At 41.0% G+C, this 20,117-nt stretch overlaps 1 protein-coding gene across 8 annotated transcripts in view; it reads left to right on the top strand.

Moving 5' to 3' along the window:
- mcf2la (mcf.2 cell line derived transforming sequence-like a) overlaps positions 1-19,102 on the top strand; it is a 239,539-nt gene extending 220,437 nt beyond the window's left edge. For 6 of the 8 annotated variants that reach the window (XM_043700234.2, XM_087993069.1, XM_087993073.1 and 3 more), the window contains exons 25-30: positions 610-676; positions 1,890-1,990; positions 10,065-10,180; positions 11,905-12,017; positions 16,744-16,847; positions 17,467-19,102. In XM_043700234.2, coding sequence (XP_043556169.2) covers positions 610-676; positions 1,890-1,990; positions 10,065-10,180; positions 11,905-12,017; positions 16,744-16,847; positions 17,467-17,561 — 596 coding nt within the window. In that variant the 3' untranslated portion in view covers positions 17,562-19,102. Of the gene's footprint in view, positions 1-609; positions 677-1,889; positions 1,991-10,064; positions 10,181-11,904; positions 12,018-16,193; positions 16,274-16,743; positions 16,848-17,466 lie in introns of those variants that run through there. The other 2 variants (XR_015758942.1, XM_087993072.1) reach the window with 2 other exon arrangements.
- Positions 19,103-20,117: the final 1,015 nt, after the last annotated feature.

Raw genomic sequence — 20,117 nt, 5'->3', positions numbered from 1 at the left:
ACATAATTCATCATCTTGATTTGCTCTTGCAGCCACAGTATTTATATGGCAGGTCCAGTCTGATTTCTGATTTATGGTAATCCAGTGATTTTGGTACATGGCCCTATTATCTCTCTGGCTTATTATCTAATGCTGATATAATGTTAATTAATCTGAGTTGGGTGATAGGCTCAGTGGTTAGCACCGCTGCCTGAGTTTTATATCAGCTTCGGGTGACTGTCAGTGTGGAATTTGTATGTTGTCTTGGTGTCTGTGTGGGTTTCCTCCAGGTCTCCTCCACAGTCAAAAGATGTGCAGTTTAGGTGGACTGGCCATGCTAAATTGCTGACAAGTGTCCGGGGATGTGCAGGCTAAGCGGATCTGAGTCAAAGGAGTAACAGAACAACTGCAAATGCGCTCACTGTATTCAGATAGCATAAAGATTACTTCTTCCATTTATGATAGATCATGAGACACATATAACCTTTATACTATCTGAATACAGTGATCCCATTTGCAGTTGTTCTGTTACTCCTTTGACTCAGATCCAGTTCTATGGATCCCGTACTTGTTGAAATTTGTGGTGCTGATGTTATATACCATAAAGTGCAAGCTACTTTTGTTTTCCAGTTTCCAACCAGCAACAAAAGTTAGAGCACACACCTGTGGCTCCTTTAGCTATACCTGTTAATACCAGGCAAGTTCTCTCTGTTACTTTAATTGAATGAATGTTGTCTAATGTTTATAATTTATGTAATTGATATTCAGTGGAAAATTTGATTAATTGAGAAGTAAATCACTTTCACACATTCAATATCATAATAATCTTGGATTATTTTCTGCACACTTGAAAATTGTATACGTACATATGGTTTAGGGTTAAACACGGAAACTCAAAAACTAATACACTGTATATTGAAGCAGGCTGCAGTGCTGGCTTTGTGTCTCACTTGATGGGAGTACAAGACACAGAATTAGTTGTGTAGAGTTATAACCTTATAACAAATCAAAGTGTTGGGATTAATCAAATGTATATGTATTTTGCAAGAATGTCAACAGTTTCATTTTGTAACCATGCTTAGTATAGCTTAGAAAACTTATGCTAATACCAGTTGACTTGTATGGAAAGAATACCCTCTTTCTGATGCAGATGAATTAATGTACAGGTCATTCTGCTATAACACAACAGTTGCGTTGCTCTGTGACTTCCCGCTATAGAAAGATCACACTGTAGAAGATCACTATAGAAAATCACTGTACTCGTTCAGTAGAAAGTTTGCATTATCCAAACAGCAACATTTACAATTCGTTAATCACATTATAGCCAATTTGTCATTGACAAAATTTGCATTATACCAGAACGACTTGTACTTGTATTGGCCCTGTTGGATTAATGCTATAGGTTTTCTTGGTTCATTTCTGTTTGGCATCATAATTGAATTTCTTTAAGCATGCTGCTCCCTTCCTTTTGAGCTGGAAACAATACTTATTTGTGGCTATCCCTTTTTTAACCTAATTATTATCATGCGTCAAAACCTAGTTGTATTTTAATCTCTACTTTTATACTTTAAACAGCTAATGTGTGATACCTATCTCCTTCCTATCATTGTTTTATCCTTTTTTGTTTATTTTTCCTTGTGTGTCAGCCCACTCAATATAACAAAGAGGACATTTCTCTTCTATCTCTTGATTATATCTACTGAGCCCCTCCTTGGGGCCTGTCATAAACTCTGCGTAACTATTTGCGTATCATTTGAAAAGGATGGATTTTTAAAGTTGAGTGACTAGCTATTAGTTGGATATAATCTATTTGTAAACTATATCCTCTTTTAGAGACATTAATATTTTTACTACTGTTTTCATCTTACTTGGTTGTAATGTTTGTGCAATCTATTTTATTTTCATGTCAGTCCCCTGCGGAGTGCACAGAAAGTGAAAAGGGCTGAGATTGTGAGCCCAGAAAATCACAGCATTTCAGTGACCTCACCAAAGAGACAAGAAAAAGTGAAAGGTAAGGCTTGTTCCTTTTTAAGTGCACTCATGGGATTTTGGCAGTGCTGGCTGGGCCAGCACTTATTACCCATCCTAGTTGCTGTTGAGGAGGTGGTGGTGAGCTGCCTTCTCAAACTGTTGAAGTCTGTTTGGTGTAAGTAAACCCACAATCTTTTTGTGGAGGAAGTTCTAAGATTTTGACCCTGTGACATGGAAGGTATGGCAATATTTTTCCCTAGTCAGGGTAAAAAGTGACTTGCAGTTCCCATGTTCCCATTTACCTGCTGACCTTGTCCTTCTAGATGGAAGTGGTTGTGGATTTGGAAGGTGGTGTCTTAGGGACCTTTGTGAATTTCTGCAGAGAGTACACTTTGCGATTACTGAATACTAGTGATGGAAGGGATTGAATAGTTGTGAATGCAGTGCCAATAATGCAGGTTGCTTTGTCCTGGATAATGTTGAGCTGCTTGAGTGCTGTTGGAGCTGTGCTGGTTCAGGCATATGGGGAGTATTCCATCGCAGTATGACTTATGGCATGTAGATGGTGAACAGGCTTTGGAGAGTTAGGAGGTGAGTTACTTGCTGCAAGATTCCTAGCCCCTGTACTGCTCTTACAGCCACAGTATTTATATGGCTTGTCTCGTTCAGTTTCTGGTCAATGGTGATGACCCGACAGTTGGGGATCAGTTGGGTGGTAATATTGAATGTTGAGGGGCGATGGTCAGATTTTCTCTTGGAGGTATTCATTGCCTAGCATTTGTGCACCAAGAAAGTTGCTTGCCACTTATTAGCCCAAGCCTGAATATTTTCGAGGCAGCATTTGAGAAGTCGCAAATGGTGTTGAACTTTGTGCAGTCATCAGTAAACATCTCCACATCTGATCTTATTCTGGTGAGAATAAGACCTGGAAAATGGTGAGGAGGTTATTGATGAGTCATTTGAAGGTGGTTGGACCAAGAACGCTACCTTGACAAACTCCTGTAGAGTTGTCCTGGAGGTATTAGATTAGATTTAGATTAGATTACATTACAGTGTGGAAACAGGACCTTCGGCCCAACAAGTCCACACCGACCCGCCGAAGCGAAACCCACCCATACCCCTACATTTACCCCTTACCTAACACTACGGGCAATTTAGTATGGCCAATTCACCTGACCCTGCACATCTTTGGACTGTGGGAGGAAACCGGAGCATCCGGAGGAAACCCACGCAGACACGGGGAGAACGTGCAAACTCCACACAGTCAGTCGCCTGAGGCGGGAAATGAACCCGGGTCTCTGGCACTGTGAGGCAGCAGTGCTAACCACTGTGCCACCGTGCTGCCCACAAATGCAATGATGATTAATTTCCAACAGCCACAACCATCTTCCTTTGTGTGAGGTATGACGCCAACCAGCAGAGAATTTTCCCATTGACTCCTGTTTTGCTCAAATTGTTTGATGCCACACTTGTTCAAATGTGAGCATGATGTCAAGGGCAATCTCACTTCACCTTTGGACTTCATCTCCTTTGTCCATGTTCGGACCATAGCTGTAATGAGGTCAGTAGCTGAGTGACCCTGGCAGAAACCAAACTGAGCATCAGTGAGCAGCTTATTGCTATTCATATGCTGCTTCATAGCGCTAGTGATGTCACCTTTCAACACATTACTGATAATGGAGACTGTTGGAATAGTAATTGACCAGGTTGGATTTGTCCTGCTTATAGTGCACTATGAGGTGGACATGCGGTGTGTGTGAGGGGGGCAGATGCCAGTGTTGCAGGTGTACTGGAACAGCTTGGCTAGGGCGCAGAAAGTTCTGGACCACAAGTCTTCAGTACTATTGCCTTAGGCTTATTAGCCTTTCCAGTATCCAGTGCCTCCAACCATTAGTACGTATCACATGGAGTGAATCAAGTTCACTGAAAACTTGCATATGCGATGCTGGGAGCCTCTCAAAGAAACTGAAATGAACAGTCTACTACTGGCTGAAGACAGTTGGAAACTTTCAGCATTATCTTTTGCATTTGTGTGCTGGACTACCCCATTATTAGGATGGGGCTTTTTGAGGAGCTTCCTCCTTTAGTGACGACTTTAACTGCCTGCCATTGTTAACGATTAGATGTGACACGACTCAGAACTTAGATCTGATATGTTGTTTATAGAATTGTTCAGCTGTATCACTTGCTGGGGGTCTTATGCTATTTGGCATGCAAGTAGTCCCATATTGTAGTTTAGACAGGTTAAGACCTGATTTTTAAGTCTGCCTGGTGCTGCTCCTAGCACACCCTCCTGCATGCTTCATTGAACCAGGGTTGATCCCCTGGCTTGATAATTCCGATAGAGTGTGGAGTTCGCTGAGCCATGAGGTTACAGATTGTGTTGGAGTACAACATGTGCTGTGGCCTATCAGCAGCAGCACAAATAGATTCCCAGTCTTGAGTTGCTAAATGTGTTTGAAGTCTGACCCATTTTAGGACAATGAGAATGCCACACAACATGATAAAAGGTGTTGTCAAAATGAAGTTGGTACTTCAATTCCACGAGAACTGCCAATGGTCACCCTTACTGGTACTGTCATGGAGAGATGCATCAGTGCATGCAGATTGGTGAGGATAAGGTGAAATATGTTTTTCTCCCCTAGTTCCATCACCACCTGTCACCATCAATCTGGCAGCTATGTCCTTTTGGACTTGACCAGCTTGGTCAATAATAGTGCAGCCACTGTTGGTAGACTTTGAAGTCCCCCCACCCAGCATACATTCTACACCCTTGCCACTCTCAGTGCTTCCTCTAAATGTTGCTCAACATGTAGGAGTACTCATCCATTAACTGTAGGGGAGGTGCAGCACAGTAGGTGGAATCAACAGGTTAATGTTTGACCTGATGCTATGAGACTTTATGGGATTTGGAGTCAATGTGGAGGACTTCTAGGGCAACTCCCTCCTGTCTGTATGTCACTGTGCCTCCACCCCTGCTGGATCTGATCTGCTGGTGCAACAGGGTTGATGATGGTGTTATCTGGGACTTTGTGTATAAGGTATGATTCCATGAGTGTGACCGTGTCAGGCTGCTTGACTAGTCTGTGAGACAGTTTTCTCAACTTTGGTACTAGCCCCCAGATATTACGAATAAGGACATTGCAGGGTTGAAAGGGCTGTTTTTTGCCATTGTTACTTCCAGTGCCTTAGTTGATGCCTGGCTGTCTGCCAAACGTTGTTCCTTTTCCCTTTCTAATAGTTGATACAACTGAATGGCTTACTAGGCCATTTCAGAGGGCAGTCAAGAGTCAAATCACATTTATTGTGGCCGGGAGTCACATTGTAGGACATAGCAGATAAGGACAGCAGTTTTCTTCCCTAAAGCATAATAGTGAACCAGATGGGTTTTTATGACAATTGACCGTGGTCATCTTTAGAACTTTTAATTCCAGATTTTAAAAAAAAATTAAATTTAAATTTCATCATCTACTATGGTGGGATTATTAGTCCAACAACAGTACCATTAGGCTGCTGCAAATGGGACTATGACTGACTTAATATAAGTGTCTGCTGTTGTACATGGAAGACTTGGCAAGTGTAGTTCATTATATTTCAACCTGCACTGGGACATTTTCTCAGAAGGGGGTAAAAAGGAGTGTACCAATCAAATGAGCACTGCAGCATTTGTGCTCTATATTGCTGTCCCTGTTGGGAATTGTCTGCTCTATTTGAGGTGTCTCCCCCATGAAGAGGAGGCTAGCTGATCAGGGACAAATGAGCCATACTGTCCAGCAAGATGGGAAACTTATAACGAGGCAAGGGGTTTAGGAGGGAAGACAGCAACATCAGGCAGGCAGAGATAGGTAAAGGCACTATCCTGGCAACTGAACATACAGGGTCAGGATGTCGCACACGTAGATGTCAGAAGAACAATGAGTCTGGAAATAAAAACAAAAAAATTGGAGCTGTGGGAGGCCATTCAGCCCCTTGACCTTGCTCTGCCATTCTGCATTTCTCAAGGAAGACAGTCCCATTTCTTTATGACTTGCTTTATTGGGAGTTAGTTTCTGATTAGGCAAGTGGCTGCTAGCGTCTGTCGCCTTCAAAGCCACTGTGGCCTTTGAATCATTCCAGTAGCATGTGAAGACCTTATTGGAATCACTAAACCTGCAGCCTGTTACCTCATAAGGTTTTCATAATGCCATGTTTGGTATGCCAATGAAATACATTTTATTACATGTGACCATGCTAGTCAAGTGGAATAAGCTAGCAGGTTTGCAGCCCTGGATGGATTTTCAAAGGATCAAGAGGTAATTGATTGCATCTGTGCTGTAGTAAATGCTCAAAATCCAAATTACATGCAGTTATAATCACTAAATAATGCAAGTATGTATATTCTCTAGATAGGATGTATGCGTCATGGTTACTTAGACTCGGTCAGGTTGCAGGAAGATTCACTGTCTCCAAACTTTTGGATGGCTGTCTTCTATACAATAATGGATACTGCAGGGATCTGTTCTGGGACCTCTGCTCTTTTTTATAAATGACTTGGATGAGGAAGTGGAAGGGTGGGTTTGTAAGTTTGTTAATGACATGAAGGTTGGTGGAGTTATGATAGTGTGGAGGGCTGTTGTAGGTTGCAATGGGCTGATAAGTGGCAGATGGAGTTCAACCTGGAAAAATGTGAAGTGATTCATTTGGATGGTCAAATTTGAATGCAGATTACAGGATTAAAGGCAGGATTCTTGGCAGTGTGGTGGAACAGAGGAATCTTGGGGTCCACATCTATGGATCCCTCAAAGTTGCCACTCAAGCTATTACGGTTGATAAGATGGTGTATGGTGTTGGCTTTCAGTGGCAGGGGGATTGAATTTATACTGCAGGTCTATAAAAGCCTGGTTAGACCATACTTAGAAATGTTGTGTTCAGTTCTGGTCACCTCATTATAGGAAGGATGTGGAAACTTTAAAGAGGGTGCAGAGGAGGTTTACCAGGAGGCTGCCTGGCTTAGAGGGCATGTCTTATGAAGAAATGTTGAGAGAGCTAGGGCTTTTCTCATTGGAGCGAAGAGGATGAGAATTGACTTGAGAGAGGTGTACAAGATGATGAGAGGCACAGAGTGGATAGCCAGAGACATTTTTCAGGGTGGAAAGGGCAATCACAAGGGGCTATAATTTTAAGGTAACTGGAGGAAGTTTAGGGGAGATATCAGATCTTTACACAGAGTGTGGTGGGTGTGTGGAATGCACTGCCATCAGTGGTAGTAGAATCAGATACATTAGGGACATTTAAATGACTCTTGGATAGGCACGTCAATGATAGAAAAATTAAGGGTACGTAGGTTAGTTTGATCCCAGAGTAGGATAAAAAGTTGGCACAACATTGAGGGCCAAAGGGCCTGTACTGTGCCATACTGTTCTACATTCTAAACCTGTTCCACACAGCCCTTGCCTCATCTTTAAAGATGTATTACACCAGGAAGGAATCTATGGAAAGAGCCTGGGAGGAGGTATAATAATAGCCATGCATGAACTAGAGCCATCAGCATCTGCTTTAGATCTTTGGACAGATCAGGTGGTGCTCTTTAAAATGTACCCATAAGAGTGTCAATTATGGCCATTTTCTTGTGTATTTTGCACAACCTGGTCCATCAGAGAGGAGAAAGCCTTGCAGAGAAGCATTTGATGAAGACAGTCCCACCCTCGATTGCTGATTCTGATGAAGAGGAGTGTGAGCCATACCAACCAGCTGTGCATTCTATTGAATAGAAAGGTATGGATGCCTGGGAGATCAGAAATTCTTGTGTATGGAAAAGGTTTAAACAGCAAGTGGTCCACAGCTCAACACTTCCTTGGCCCTTGTTACCTTCTTCTGTTATCTCCCTCTCAAGAGCAGCAGTCCCAAATGATGTTGCGTGGAACATGAACACAAACACCTATATAACCAGCACTACACATACAGATGATGTAGCCATGCAACCAGAACATTATGTGAAAATATAATACTTAAATGTTCAAAAGTCACAAATATGAAAAGCATCCATCTGTATCACTAATCTAATGTAAGGTTGTCTTGATTCTCTATCAGATATGTAGCATTATGCTAGAAACAGATTGACTGTTATGTCCCTTTCCTGGAATGGCTTTGGCAGTTGTTCTGTTGTTGCCTGAGGCGGAGGGCCCTGCATGTTGCAATTCTGCTTTACACAGACAGGTGGCTCATCTGTCAAATCATGAACTCTGAAGATAATTGCAGTGATCTGGGCCTGTATGGACACTTCCAATGTCTGTGCCAGTGTGTAACAGTTAGGTCTCCATAAACTGCATGTTGGATGTCCAGAATCTTCCACCTAATGGACAGCTCCTCCTGATATGAACTACTGGCTTACAGCTAGCATCTAAGTTACCTCCTGCATTTCTCCATGCAGTTGGAGGCTGCTTCATGTCAGTCTGTGACAGCTGTCCTTGTCATCAGTGTGTGATCTTACAACCAACCATACCTACCTTAATATGCACATAGCTTTATTGGGGGTGCACAAGGATGTGGTGATGCACCATCAGAAGATTCCACTTGCTCTGCAGAGGTTAAAATTGGTCCTCTGGGCTGTTGTTTACAGCTGTTGATGTTTCACTTATTGGGGCAAAACAAAAAAAAGACTGAGGGGTATCATCATCATTTGAAGAGAAATAGATATATGCTTCCTTAAAACAAACATTGAAAACGTTGGGAGATGCTAACCTTAAGTGTAGCAACACACCTTCCTGCTGGAAATCAGCAAGTCTCTAAAGTAACAAACAATCAATGTTACTGTTGTATCAGCTTCACAGTTTCCAAAAGCTCCTTTCAGCACTATTTATAGGATTTATACAAATGTGGTCTTGGAATCTCACCACCTTCCTCTAATATTGGCTTCACCAATGGATGTGCTCTAATCATTTGGAGAAAGTGAGGACTGCAGATGCCTGATGAAGGGCTTTTGCCCAAAATGTTGATTCTCCTGCTCCTCTGATGCTGCCTGACCTGTGCTTCTCCAGTACCACACTCACGACTCTAATTGTTTGGATCCAACTCCAGGACTTGCTCAGTTGGTGTCAGAATAGCTTGGTTTGCAAGACCATCTCTAACCTTGGTCCCCTCTCAGGCATTGTCCACCTTCTTCAGCTGCACTTAAACAAGGATATTGTAATGATGATTCTGTGCTGAATCATGCTTTCAAATTTGAGGGCAGAGGCAAAAAAGAAAATTGCAGATGCTAGAATTCAAAGTAGACAGCAGGAGGCTGGAAGAAAACAGCAAGTCAGCCAGCAAGCCTGCATCATGCCACCTTACACATTTGCACACCACACAAGGCAATCCCATAATTTACCCTCATTGCACCATTCCATATATGTCGAACTCCAGAATGGTGACAGACCTTTGGGTTCTTGTATGCAGATCTTTGAAGATGCAGGACAAGTTGATAAAACTTGCTTCAGTTTGGCTACTGTCTGGGCACCAGTCTGAACAAACAATGTACATCATGGACATACAGATTAAAGTTAAGAGTTGTGGCAGGTCACAAACTTTAGAGAAGCAAAAATTATTTACCTTCAGAGTAGATGAGAAGTTTGAAAATGAAGAGCTATTTTTGGAGATCAGACCTTTGCGCTGACAGGCAAGTTGATAACTGATAACACCAATTTAAAATAAAAAAAAGCTATAGGAGAGATGGAATTTTTTTTAATGTAAGGAGATATGATTTAGGTGACTTCATGAGTAATGAAGTGCATTCAACAGAAACTTCCAAAAGGGGAAATGGATAAATATTTGTGGGGGAAAAAATTTAAGATTGTGGTGTGAGAGAAGGGGACGTGGGACTAATTAAATAGGTATTTCAATGAGCAGCATAGTCATTGTAAACTGAATAGCCTCCTGTTGTGCACTAGGATCCCATGACACCAGAGGAAGAATAGGAATTGTCAGTGGTACCCACATCTCTACAAGTAACTGATTTAATTCTTAAATGTCTAAAGTTCTCGAAAATTAGATTATTGTTTTTATTTTTTCAGGTTTCATCTTTTAATATTTTAAATCATAACAATAATATGTCATGTTTTTAGATCCTCTGGTCAGTAGTTGTATTTACATTGCAGGTTGGACCAAAGTGTCTCAGTCCCTTGACATTTCAGAAGAAAATAATGATGGATGGTCCAGTGCTGATGACCAGCTCAATTCATCTGATTGTGAAGAGGAAACTAGTAGAAAGTTGGTAGGTATAAGCTTCTAGCTGCAATTAATGGTTGAGTAACTTCCATTGAATGTAGGTTCTTGATGTCTTTATATCAACTTCCATGTTGAGCGCTGAAATCTTAAGTACAGAATGAGACTCAGATTTGCTCTTCCATTTCTATTGGAGTGAGTATCCCATGTGCATCAGACAATGATATTATAGACTTCATTTTTTTTGGCTATTTAAACTGAGGCCATCAGCTGTACCACTGTTGCTGAAATCCTGTCATCAATTGCAACAGTTGAGAACATTCATTGTTTTACTGCAGTTTTAATCAAAGGTTCCAGCCAAACATTTGTTGGACGATAAGCTTGTTGGTTTAGTTTCCCACTTGAAGTCTTACATACCCAGCATTGTTGATCATGGGTAAAATCATACTATCTGAGCAGTCATAGCATCAAATGCTTTGGTTCCATTGTGAAATGCATGCATTAAGCTCATTGACCATGGCAAGAGCTTCTGAGAGAGATGAACAAGCAGTCAATTATGTGTGAGATTTATTCCCTTCAAGTACTATGGATTTCAAAGCAATATAGAGTAGAACAGAGCTGAGGGATGTAAATAGTTGTCTATCTGTGAAGATACTGGGATGCGCAAGGACTGGACACTCAGGATAGAGTTTAGTTGCACAGGAAAATCCTGGAAAAGTTTCTTTCAGGTAAATTGGAAGATATTTGGATCAGCTTTTATCAATGACATTGAAAATAGTTTCTAGTACAACTTAAATAGGAATGAATCACAAATCTAGTTTTCAATAATTTTTGATTTAAAATATTGGTTTGTTATATTTCGGCATTCATTACTTTTAGTTACTAATATTCCCACACTCCCTGCTTATTATTGTATGCTCTTGGGTAAAAGAACCTTCTTGCAAGATATCAGAATAGGCCACTGAATAAATTTATGCTGAAGCAATAATTTGATGGTGTCATTTTGCAAATGAGAATTCATTTTCTTTTACATAAGGTTGGTCGGTAAGATTATGAGGAAATGGCTTGATCTGCAAAACAATAATTCAAAGATTTCTTTATAAGTTATTTGACAAGCTGCAACCAAATCTACCATGAACGTACTCAAACATTTTCTGAAGCTTTTAATTTCCAGCTGATAAAAATTAAACCAGATTGATTGTCTCGACATAATTTCTTTTATACATTTTTCTTTCCCCTTATCATGGCTTCTCTGATTAAATCTGAGCAATCCAATAAGTATGCATTACTGGTCAGGATATTCCACAGTGCAACATAATCAATGAATTGCCTTTGAAGACCTCTTTATAGTAGGCAAATCACCTCCATAGCTTTACCTCTTCAGTAACAGTTGCATTATTTGGTATACAAATAATGCATACTTGAAATAGTTTGTGTGGTTAAAAGGTTTTCTACTTTGATCTTTTAGGAATTGTTACAGGGTTGCATACTGAAAGTAGAAGTCTATAGAATAGGCAGCCATTGGACCATCATGCCTGTGCTTGCTTGTTGATGCAGTCCCATTGCCTTGTTTACTCTCTCAATGTGTATCTGCATTTTCCCTGTTTCAAATACATATTCGTTGTTTCATTTTTCCTTCATGAAATCAATTATCTCTACATCAACTGCTCCCTATTCTTTACTCCAGAAAAAATGGTCACAAGGAAAATCTGATTGCTGCTTTCATCAACCAGGAATGTGATTCAGCCCCATGTTTTCACTTTCTCATTCCAGCTCCCTGGAAAGTACACAGTAATAGCAGACTATGGGAAGTCAGGTGGAGAGGAATTGACTGCAAGTACCGGTGATCTGTTACAACTGATCCGTGAGGGCCAGGATGGACGATGGTATGTTTACAGATTCGAAGAATTATGCAAGTTTACTGTACATTTTGCAGCAGAGTGATATGGTACTGATATTTCATTTCTTCAGAAAGTCTTTTAATTTATAGAATCCCTACAACGTGGAAACGGGTCATTCAGTCCAACAAGTCAACACCGACTCACCAAAGAGCATTCCAACCAGAATCACCCCGCTATCCTATCCCTGTAACCCTGCATTTCCCATGGGTAATCCACTTAACCTACACATCCATGAACACAATGGGCAATTTAGCATGGTCTATTCATTTAACCTGCACATCTTTGGACTGTGGTAGGAAACCAGAGGAAACTCGAGCAGCCACAGGGAGAATGTGCAAATTCCACACAGACATTGCCCGAGGCTGGGATTGAATCCGGGTCCTTGGCAATGTGAGGCAGCAGAGATAGCCACTAAACTGCTGTGCCACCCCTAAACTAGATGCAGAATGCCAGGGCTCTTCTCTGATATGAACCCAGGACCTCTCACATTTAAACCAATGTCACACAATATCTGCACAAAATGAACACTGATCCTACATGTGAAATAAAGTATAAAGTCATTAGGGTGACAGCAAATGTTTCTTCATGCTGCTTGATTTTTTAAAACCTATTTTGCACAGGCAGTGCTTTGCTTTGATATTAATGGGTAGATAGTGGCCTTTCAGGTTTAGTTTGCAGTCAATTCTGTCAGATTTAACCAACCAGATTAGTTTTTCTTTGCAGATGCTGGAAATCTGTAACAAAAACAAGGATCGTTGAAGTCAAAATGTTAACTCTGTTTTCTCTCCACAGATGCTGTCAGACCTGCTAAGTTTCTCCAGCAGTTTCAGTCCTTGCCTACTCTTTGCTTCCTGGTTTGTTGAGACCAAGGAAACCTGTCTATCATATGCACATAAAAAATAGGAGCAGAAGTAGACCATTTGGCTATTTGAGCATGTTCTTTCATTCAATGAGATCATGCCTAACTGTTTGTTCTTCAAATTCAACATTCCTAACTGCCTCCCTCTACCTCCAGCATTAAATAAGGAGAAATTCTGTGCTATGTAGCTTTATTAACATACTTAAATAAGCATCTCACTTCCTGGGAGTGTGTCACTGCTCCTCCTGCCGCTATTAAAAATGGAAGTGTGTGGGTTTGAAGCAGCTTGAGTTTAGGTGTCAGGTTTTTTGAGTTCCACACTTGTCACTTGTGAACTGCTGTTGAGCTCCATGCCCATCAGGTAGGTCATCTTGTTTCTCCTGTGTTAGCAGCTATTGGAAAAACTCCTATTTCCAACCTGGGGATCCTCTCCTATGATGTCAGCAATCTATGCACAGTAAGCAGGGATCCTAATCTAAACAGGCACTGGAATCATGCAGGCTGTGACTTAGTCTCTGGAAGCACTATTTTAACTTATTGTATTAAAGTTTGTGAGAAGATTTGTAGCTCGGGTGCTCGTTGCTGTGGTTCTGTTCGCCGAGCTGGAAGTTTTTGTTGCAAACGTTTCGTCCCCTGTCTAGGTGACATCCTCAGTGCTTGGGAGCCTCCTGTGAAGCGCTTCTGTGGTGTTTCCTCCAGCATTTATAGTGGCCTGTCCCTGCCACTTCCGGTTGTCAGTTTCAGCTGTCCGCTGTAGTGGCCGGTATATTGGGTCCAGGTCTATGTGTTTGTTGATGGAGTTTGTTGATGGATGAGTGCCATGCTTCTAGGAATTCCCAGGCTGTTCTTTGTTTCGCTTGCCCTATAATGGTAGTGTTGTCCCAGTCAAATTCATGTTGCTTGTCGTCTGCGTGTGTGGCTACTAAGAATAGCTGGTCGTGTCGTTTTGTGGCTAGTTGATGTTCGTGGATGCGGATCGTTAGCTGTCTTCCTGTTTGTCCTATATAGTGTTTTGTGCAGTCCTTGCATGGTATTTTGTACACTACATTAGTTTTGCTCATGCTGGGAACCGGGTCCTTTGTTTTGGTGAGTTGTTGTCTGAGAGTGGCTGTTGGTTTGTGTGCTGTTATAAGTCCTAGTGGTCGCAGTAGTCTGGCTGTCATTTCAGAGATGTTCTTGATGTATGGTAGTGTGGCTAGTCCTTTGGGTTGCGGCATGTCCTCGTTCTGTTGTCTTTCCCTTAGGCATCTGTTGATGAAATTGCGAGGATATCCATTTTTTGCAAATACCTTGTATAGGTGTTCCTCTTCCTCTTTTTGCAGTTCTGGTGTGCTGCAGTGTGTTGTGGCCCTTTTGAATGGTGTCTTGATGCCCTGGCCAGAGAAACAATAGCCAACCTGCTGAACAGACATAACAGACAACAGGACGTTGAACCCATCAACAAAGACGGCATACTTAAACTACTGGACTTGTGCCTCACAACACAGTTCACATTCAACAACCAGATATACGAACAAATCAACGGAACACCCATGGGCTCACCGATCTCGGGACTCATAGCAGAAGCAGTAATGCAAAGGTTAGAACAAACAGTCTTACCACAAATTCAACCCAAACTCTGGGTCAGATACGTTGATGACACCTTTGTAATCATTAAAAACACGGAAATAGAGAATACACACCGGATCATCAACTCCACACTCACAGGAATCCGATTCACGAGAGAGGAAGAAAAGGACAACCAACTCCCATTCCTAGACGTGAGGGTACAGAGAACGCCAAACGGAGAATTCACCACTAAGGTACACAGGAAAGCCACACACACAGACCAAGTCCTGAACTATGAAAGCAACCACCCCAATACACACAAACAAAGTTGCATCAAGACACTATTCAAAAGGGCCACAACACACTGCAGCACACCAGAACTGCAAAAAGAGGAAGAGGAACACCTATACAAGGTATTCGCAAAAAATGGATATCCTCGCAATTTCATCAACAGATGCCTAAGGGAAAGACAACAGAATGAGGACATGCCGCAACCCAAAGGACTAGCCACACTACCATACATCAAGAACATCTCTGAAATGACAGCCAGACTACTGCGACCACTAGGACTTATAACAGCACACAAACCAACTGCCACTCTCAGACAACAACTCACCAAAACGAAGGACCCAGTACCCAGCATGAGCAAAACTAATGTAGTGTACAAAATACCATGCAAGGACTGCACAAAACACTATATAGGACAAACAGGAAGACAGCTAACGATCCGCATCCACGAACATCAACTAGCCACAAAACAACACGACCAGCTATCCTTAGTAGCCACACACGCAGATGACAAGCAACATGAACTTGACTGGGACAACACTACCATTATAGGGCAAGCGAAACAAAGAACAGCCAGGGAATTCCTAGAAGTATGGCACTCATCCACAAACTCCATCAACAAACACATCGACCTGGACCCAATATACCGGCCACTACAGCGGACAGCTGAAACTGACAACCGGAAGTGGCAGGGACAAGCCACTATAAATGCTGGAGGAAACACCACAGAAGCGCTTCACAGGAGGCTCCCAAGCACTGAGGATGTCACCTAGACAGGGGACGAAACGTTTGCAACAAAAACTTCCAGCTCGGCGAACAGAACCACAGTAACTTATTGTATGGTTACACAGGTACCATAAATTCTGAACAGACTTCATGACCAATATGTTTACTTTTTGAAAAGCTTTCATGTTGTATATCCTTACATTCATTGTCTAACTTTCATTAGCCTTGCACTGAATAGTCTTCTAGATCACTTTCAGAGAGCAGTTGAATCACATGCTATGAATCTGGAAGCATCGGCAAATTTCTTTCCCTCAAAGAGATTAGTGAACCAGATGTTTTTTTAATGGCAATTGATATTTCCCATGTCTGTATTACTGAGACTGGATTTCAATTCCAGATGTGGTAATTAATTGAATTTAAATTCCACCAGTTGCCATGCTGGAATTTGAACCCCCAAACACAGAACATTAACCTGGGCCTCTGGAATACTAGTCCAGTGACATTCCCTCCATCACACTATCTCCTACCTGTGAATTACGAGTTGATAAACTAAATGAGTGAGTTATGCTGCTGAAAATTACATAAAATTACTTGAAATAGCATAGATGTTACAACACAGAAGCAAAACATTTGGCCCATAATTCTGAATTGGTATTTGTGCTCCACATGTGTCTTCTACTCTTCATTCAACCTTAACGATTGTACCCTTCTATCTTTTTCTACCTAATGTACTTGCATAGTTTTCCCTGAACTAAATCCACGCTATTCACCTCAACTAAGCCATTTGCTGACAAGTTCCACACTCTTCTCAATCTTTGGGGTAAGAACATTACTCCTGAAATCCTCCTTGGTAATTATGTTTTACTTAGCACCTGTACTTTTGAACTGTTCTGCAAGTGGAAACATAATCCTATTGAATTCATTCATTTTTCATTTCTGAAAAGAAATGTGATCCTAGTCAATATTTAACCAAGGCTGTGGTGTTACCTCTGTAAATCATTTTTGTACCTTCTCCAATGTTTCGGTGTTATTTTTGTAATATGGAGACCAGGATTCTGCATATTACAATTTGTGTGTTCTGACCAAGGTCCTAATGCAAACTTTACATAGCCTTTTGACATTGGTATCCTCTAGAAATGAATCCCAGTGCTCTCTTTGTACTTTTTTACGGCTTTGTTAAGCTGCATTCCTACTCTTAATGGCTACTGTGCCAGTAATCAGTAAGCTTGTTCCCTGGCTGCTGTATAAGAAACTGGGGTGATGTTCATGTCAATTTCATTTTGCTCTCAGGCTTGTCAGAAATCTTAACACAAATAAAGAGGGCTGGGTCCCAGCTACAAAACTGCAAACACTGATCGGGGATTCCAGCTCTTCCCAATCAATAAGTAGCTCAGGTAAGAAAACAAAGAGATGCCTCTGAGTTGCTGTTAGTTGAGGAGCAGCATTATTAACACACAACCCACTGTTGGTGACAATGGTTTTTGCAATGTTCTTGACTGGTTTGTTGGATATGCCACTGACTGATCGTTCACTCCATTAGCACATGTTCACCCCTCCATTGACATGTACCCACTCTATGATCATGATGTACCAATCCCTTTAATATACTGCCCACCATATTAGTCTGCTTATTCCCACCCCACTTCCATCCAGCCTTCCTTCCTGTTAATGTACTGTGATCCCATTGGTTTAGTGATCCATCCATTGCTAATATCATTAGTTGCAGTCAAGAGCACAATTCTGGCATCAGTACAAAACCAGAATGAAATCTTGGATTGGACTCTAATTGGGTAGAAATATGACATAATAGATCATATTATATTTTTTCACTTAGTTACCATTCATTATGCCAGTTATTCAGGTGTGAACAACTAGAAAGTCTCTTTAACATTCATTTGCTATAGAAATTGTGCAGTTTTCAGTGTCAAAGTAAAATGTACTTTGTTTCCTGTCCTTTGACTTTTTTTTTGGCGCATCAAATATAGTTCACTTGTCTTTCACTCTCTTTTCCAGAGTCTGCCAGTGCTTCAAGTACCCTGAGCTCCTCTTCAAGTTGTGCTGAACATTGCACTGCCAGTAGCACCAGCGTTGTAGATATTAAGGGCTAACAATTCTCTTTGATGTATAAAATTGATGACACCGTTTGTGGAAATTCTCCCTCCTCCTAAACTAACCAGCTTTGAAGTAGAAGGTCAAAGATTTTGTATCTTCATCCTCCTCATCTTCATTCTCACCTGGGCTTTAACTTCTAAATTAAGTGCTCCTTGGAGTAGCGTTACATCTGGTGTCTGTTAAACTGTTACTGAGACCTTCAGAAAGAGGAGCACAAGACTCTTGAATTTATTTATAACTCTTCATTCTTTTGACGGATGCATATTTTGTGAATTTAGTCGTGGTGCCAAGAGCATTTTCTGAATAATAAGTAATGGAATAATTAAGAAATGGGCCATGCCAAAGTTTTAGCGATTGGAGTGGAATATTACAACAGTACAATTTCATAATGAGGACAGTTCTAGACAAGGTGAGGCTATTTTGCGGGTGGGGTATTTTGGGGGTGAGCTATTGCTATGATGCATTGAAGGAACAGCAGTGATAACAGCACAAAAGTACCACTATGATGGTACTTTATCAAAAGCTTCAGATAAGCACATTTCAGAGCAACTGGCAGGGATATTGAGTCGCACTTTATGAAGACATAACTCAGCATTTGACTGTGCTTTTCAAATGCTTCTTAATGCATGTGGTCATCACATGTATTTGTTTTTGGACCTAATACACAATCAGCAGCTTAGTAATAAAACTTTTTTTCTTGGTCACCACTGTGAGAGAATCATCTGGTCTTTAAGCCCCAGAATAATATTTTCAACTTTTGAATATGGCACTTGCAGGTAATGATCTTTTGAGTGTTTACACAACCATTTGATAGTTTATTTGTTAGTGGTTGATTTACCAAATCCTTCATAGATCTGTTGGAACACTCTGAGAGTGTCCAGCTGCTCTGGAATTCACTGTGACTCCATTCCATTAGCGACCAATGTGCTGCATTATAGGTCTGGGAAAATGCTGCAAATGTCAATTATTAAACAAAGTATTTAACTCATTTATATAAATGACCATGAGTAAGGAGTATTTTACAGGTGCAGCATTCTTTATAGTACCTGTGAGCTTTGGCTATAACTCTTTGACTATACTTTGATACATAAATGATGTGCTTGTGAGCTGTTGTAATGCTTTCCAAAAGCTCTGGATTACTTGGATATCAGTAGTACAGCAAAAAGGTTTATCTGCTTTACCTCGCCCATTGAGTGCAATCAGATGCTTGGTGTCACTTCACCATCAACTAAATCAATTTCAGTTGAGTGTTGATGTGTTCAATGGTGGCTGATGCCATGACTGCTTCTACTATCTTGTTAGATTTTACTGGGATATTTTAATGCAACGTTTGACCTAATCAAAGTGTTACTCCTCGCACGTCATAGTATACCTTAGATAATGTGATGCACTACAGCACACTTCATGGCACTTTATGCAGCACTTTCTGTTCATTTTTAATGGTGGTGTCCATAAACTTTAGAACTCGTCCTACATGTCATCTTCTGTATTATGTGAATGGAAGCATGAATACAATAAAGGGAGTAATCATAATGGATTCCCATCATTGTGGTGTTTCTCAATTCTTGTTTTTTTTTTGCACTAAGCTGCTGCACTCTGGAAAAAAATTTGAATAGAAGGTAATTCAGTCAAGAAATTCTGTGTTCAGATTCTTGCATGCCCCCAGTTTCTCCTTCCATTCTTGACAGAACGCTGTTGATTAACACTATGCCAAAACATGAATTCTGGAATTTCTTGCACCTCTCTGCTCATAGTTGTTGTGTACATATTGAGAGTTATGCTGACATTTCTGATCATGCTCAGTATTTTCTGTTTCAGATTTCCAGCAATCATATTGTTTTGTTTCTTGTTCGCCCTTATGATCTGGGCTGTTTAACTGACATCTATCCTCTGATACTCTACTGATAGCCTACCTGCCTCTGTTCACACCATTCACTTCCTATTTTGTTATTTAACTGTTAGCTGTTGCTGCTTTAGGCAAATCAACACCTCAGTCGCTCACTGATCCTGGCAGCAAGCTATAGTCATTGGTTAACATGTTCAGTAGTGCAGTTGATTCAGGAAATTGAAAGAAACTCAAGCTATAAACAATGAATTTCGTTTAGTGATGACAAAAGTGTCATCCACGTAGGGGACCCAAACTGGGTCCCCTACGTGGATGACACCTTTGTCATCACTAAACGAAACAAATTAGAGGAAACCTTCAAAACCATCAATAATACCCTTACTGGCATAAAATTCACTAAAGAGGAAGAAAACAACAACAAACTGCCATTCCTAGATGTCACAGTAGAGCGAACAGCAATGGGGAACTTCAAACCAGCTTCTACAGAAACTTCTACAGAAAGCAACACATACAGACGAAATATTGAACTACAGAAGCAATCATCCCAACACCCAAAAATGAAGCTGCATCAGAACATTATTCCAATGAGCCAACACGGACTGCAGCACAGTGGAACTACACAGCGCAGAGGAAAATCACCTATGCCGTGTATTCAAAAAGAACGGGTACCCAATGAACACAGTCTGCTGATTTCTCAGCAACAAAG

This window comes from Chiloscyllium plagiosum, unplaced genomic scaffold, assembly GCF_037043375.1.
Source record: "Chiloscyllium plagiosum isolate Xiang-an unplaced genomic scaffold, Cpla_swu_hap1 HiC_scaffold_12, whole genome shotgun sequence".
NCBI classification, from domain to species: domain Eukaryota; kingdom Metazoa; phylum Chordata; class Chondrichthyes; order Orectolobiformes; family Hemiscylliidae; genus Chiloscyllium; species Chiloscyllium plagiosum.
The sequence above is the reverse complement of the archived record's forward strand: the minus strand, read 5'-3'. Positions and strand labels throughout refer to the sequence as shown.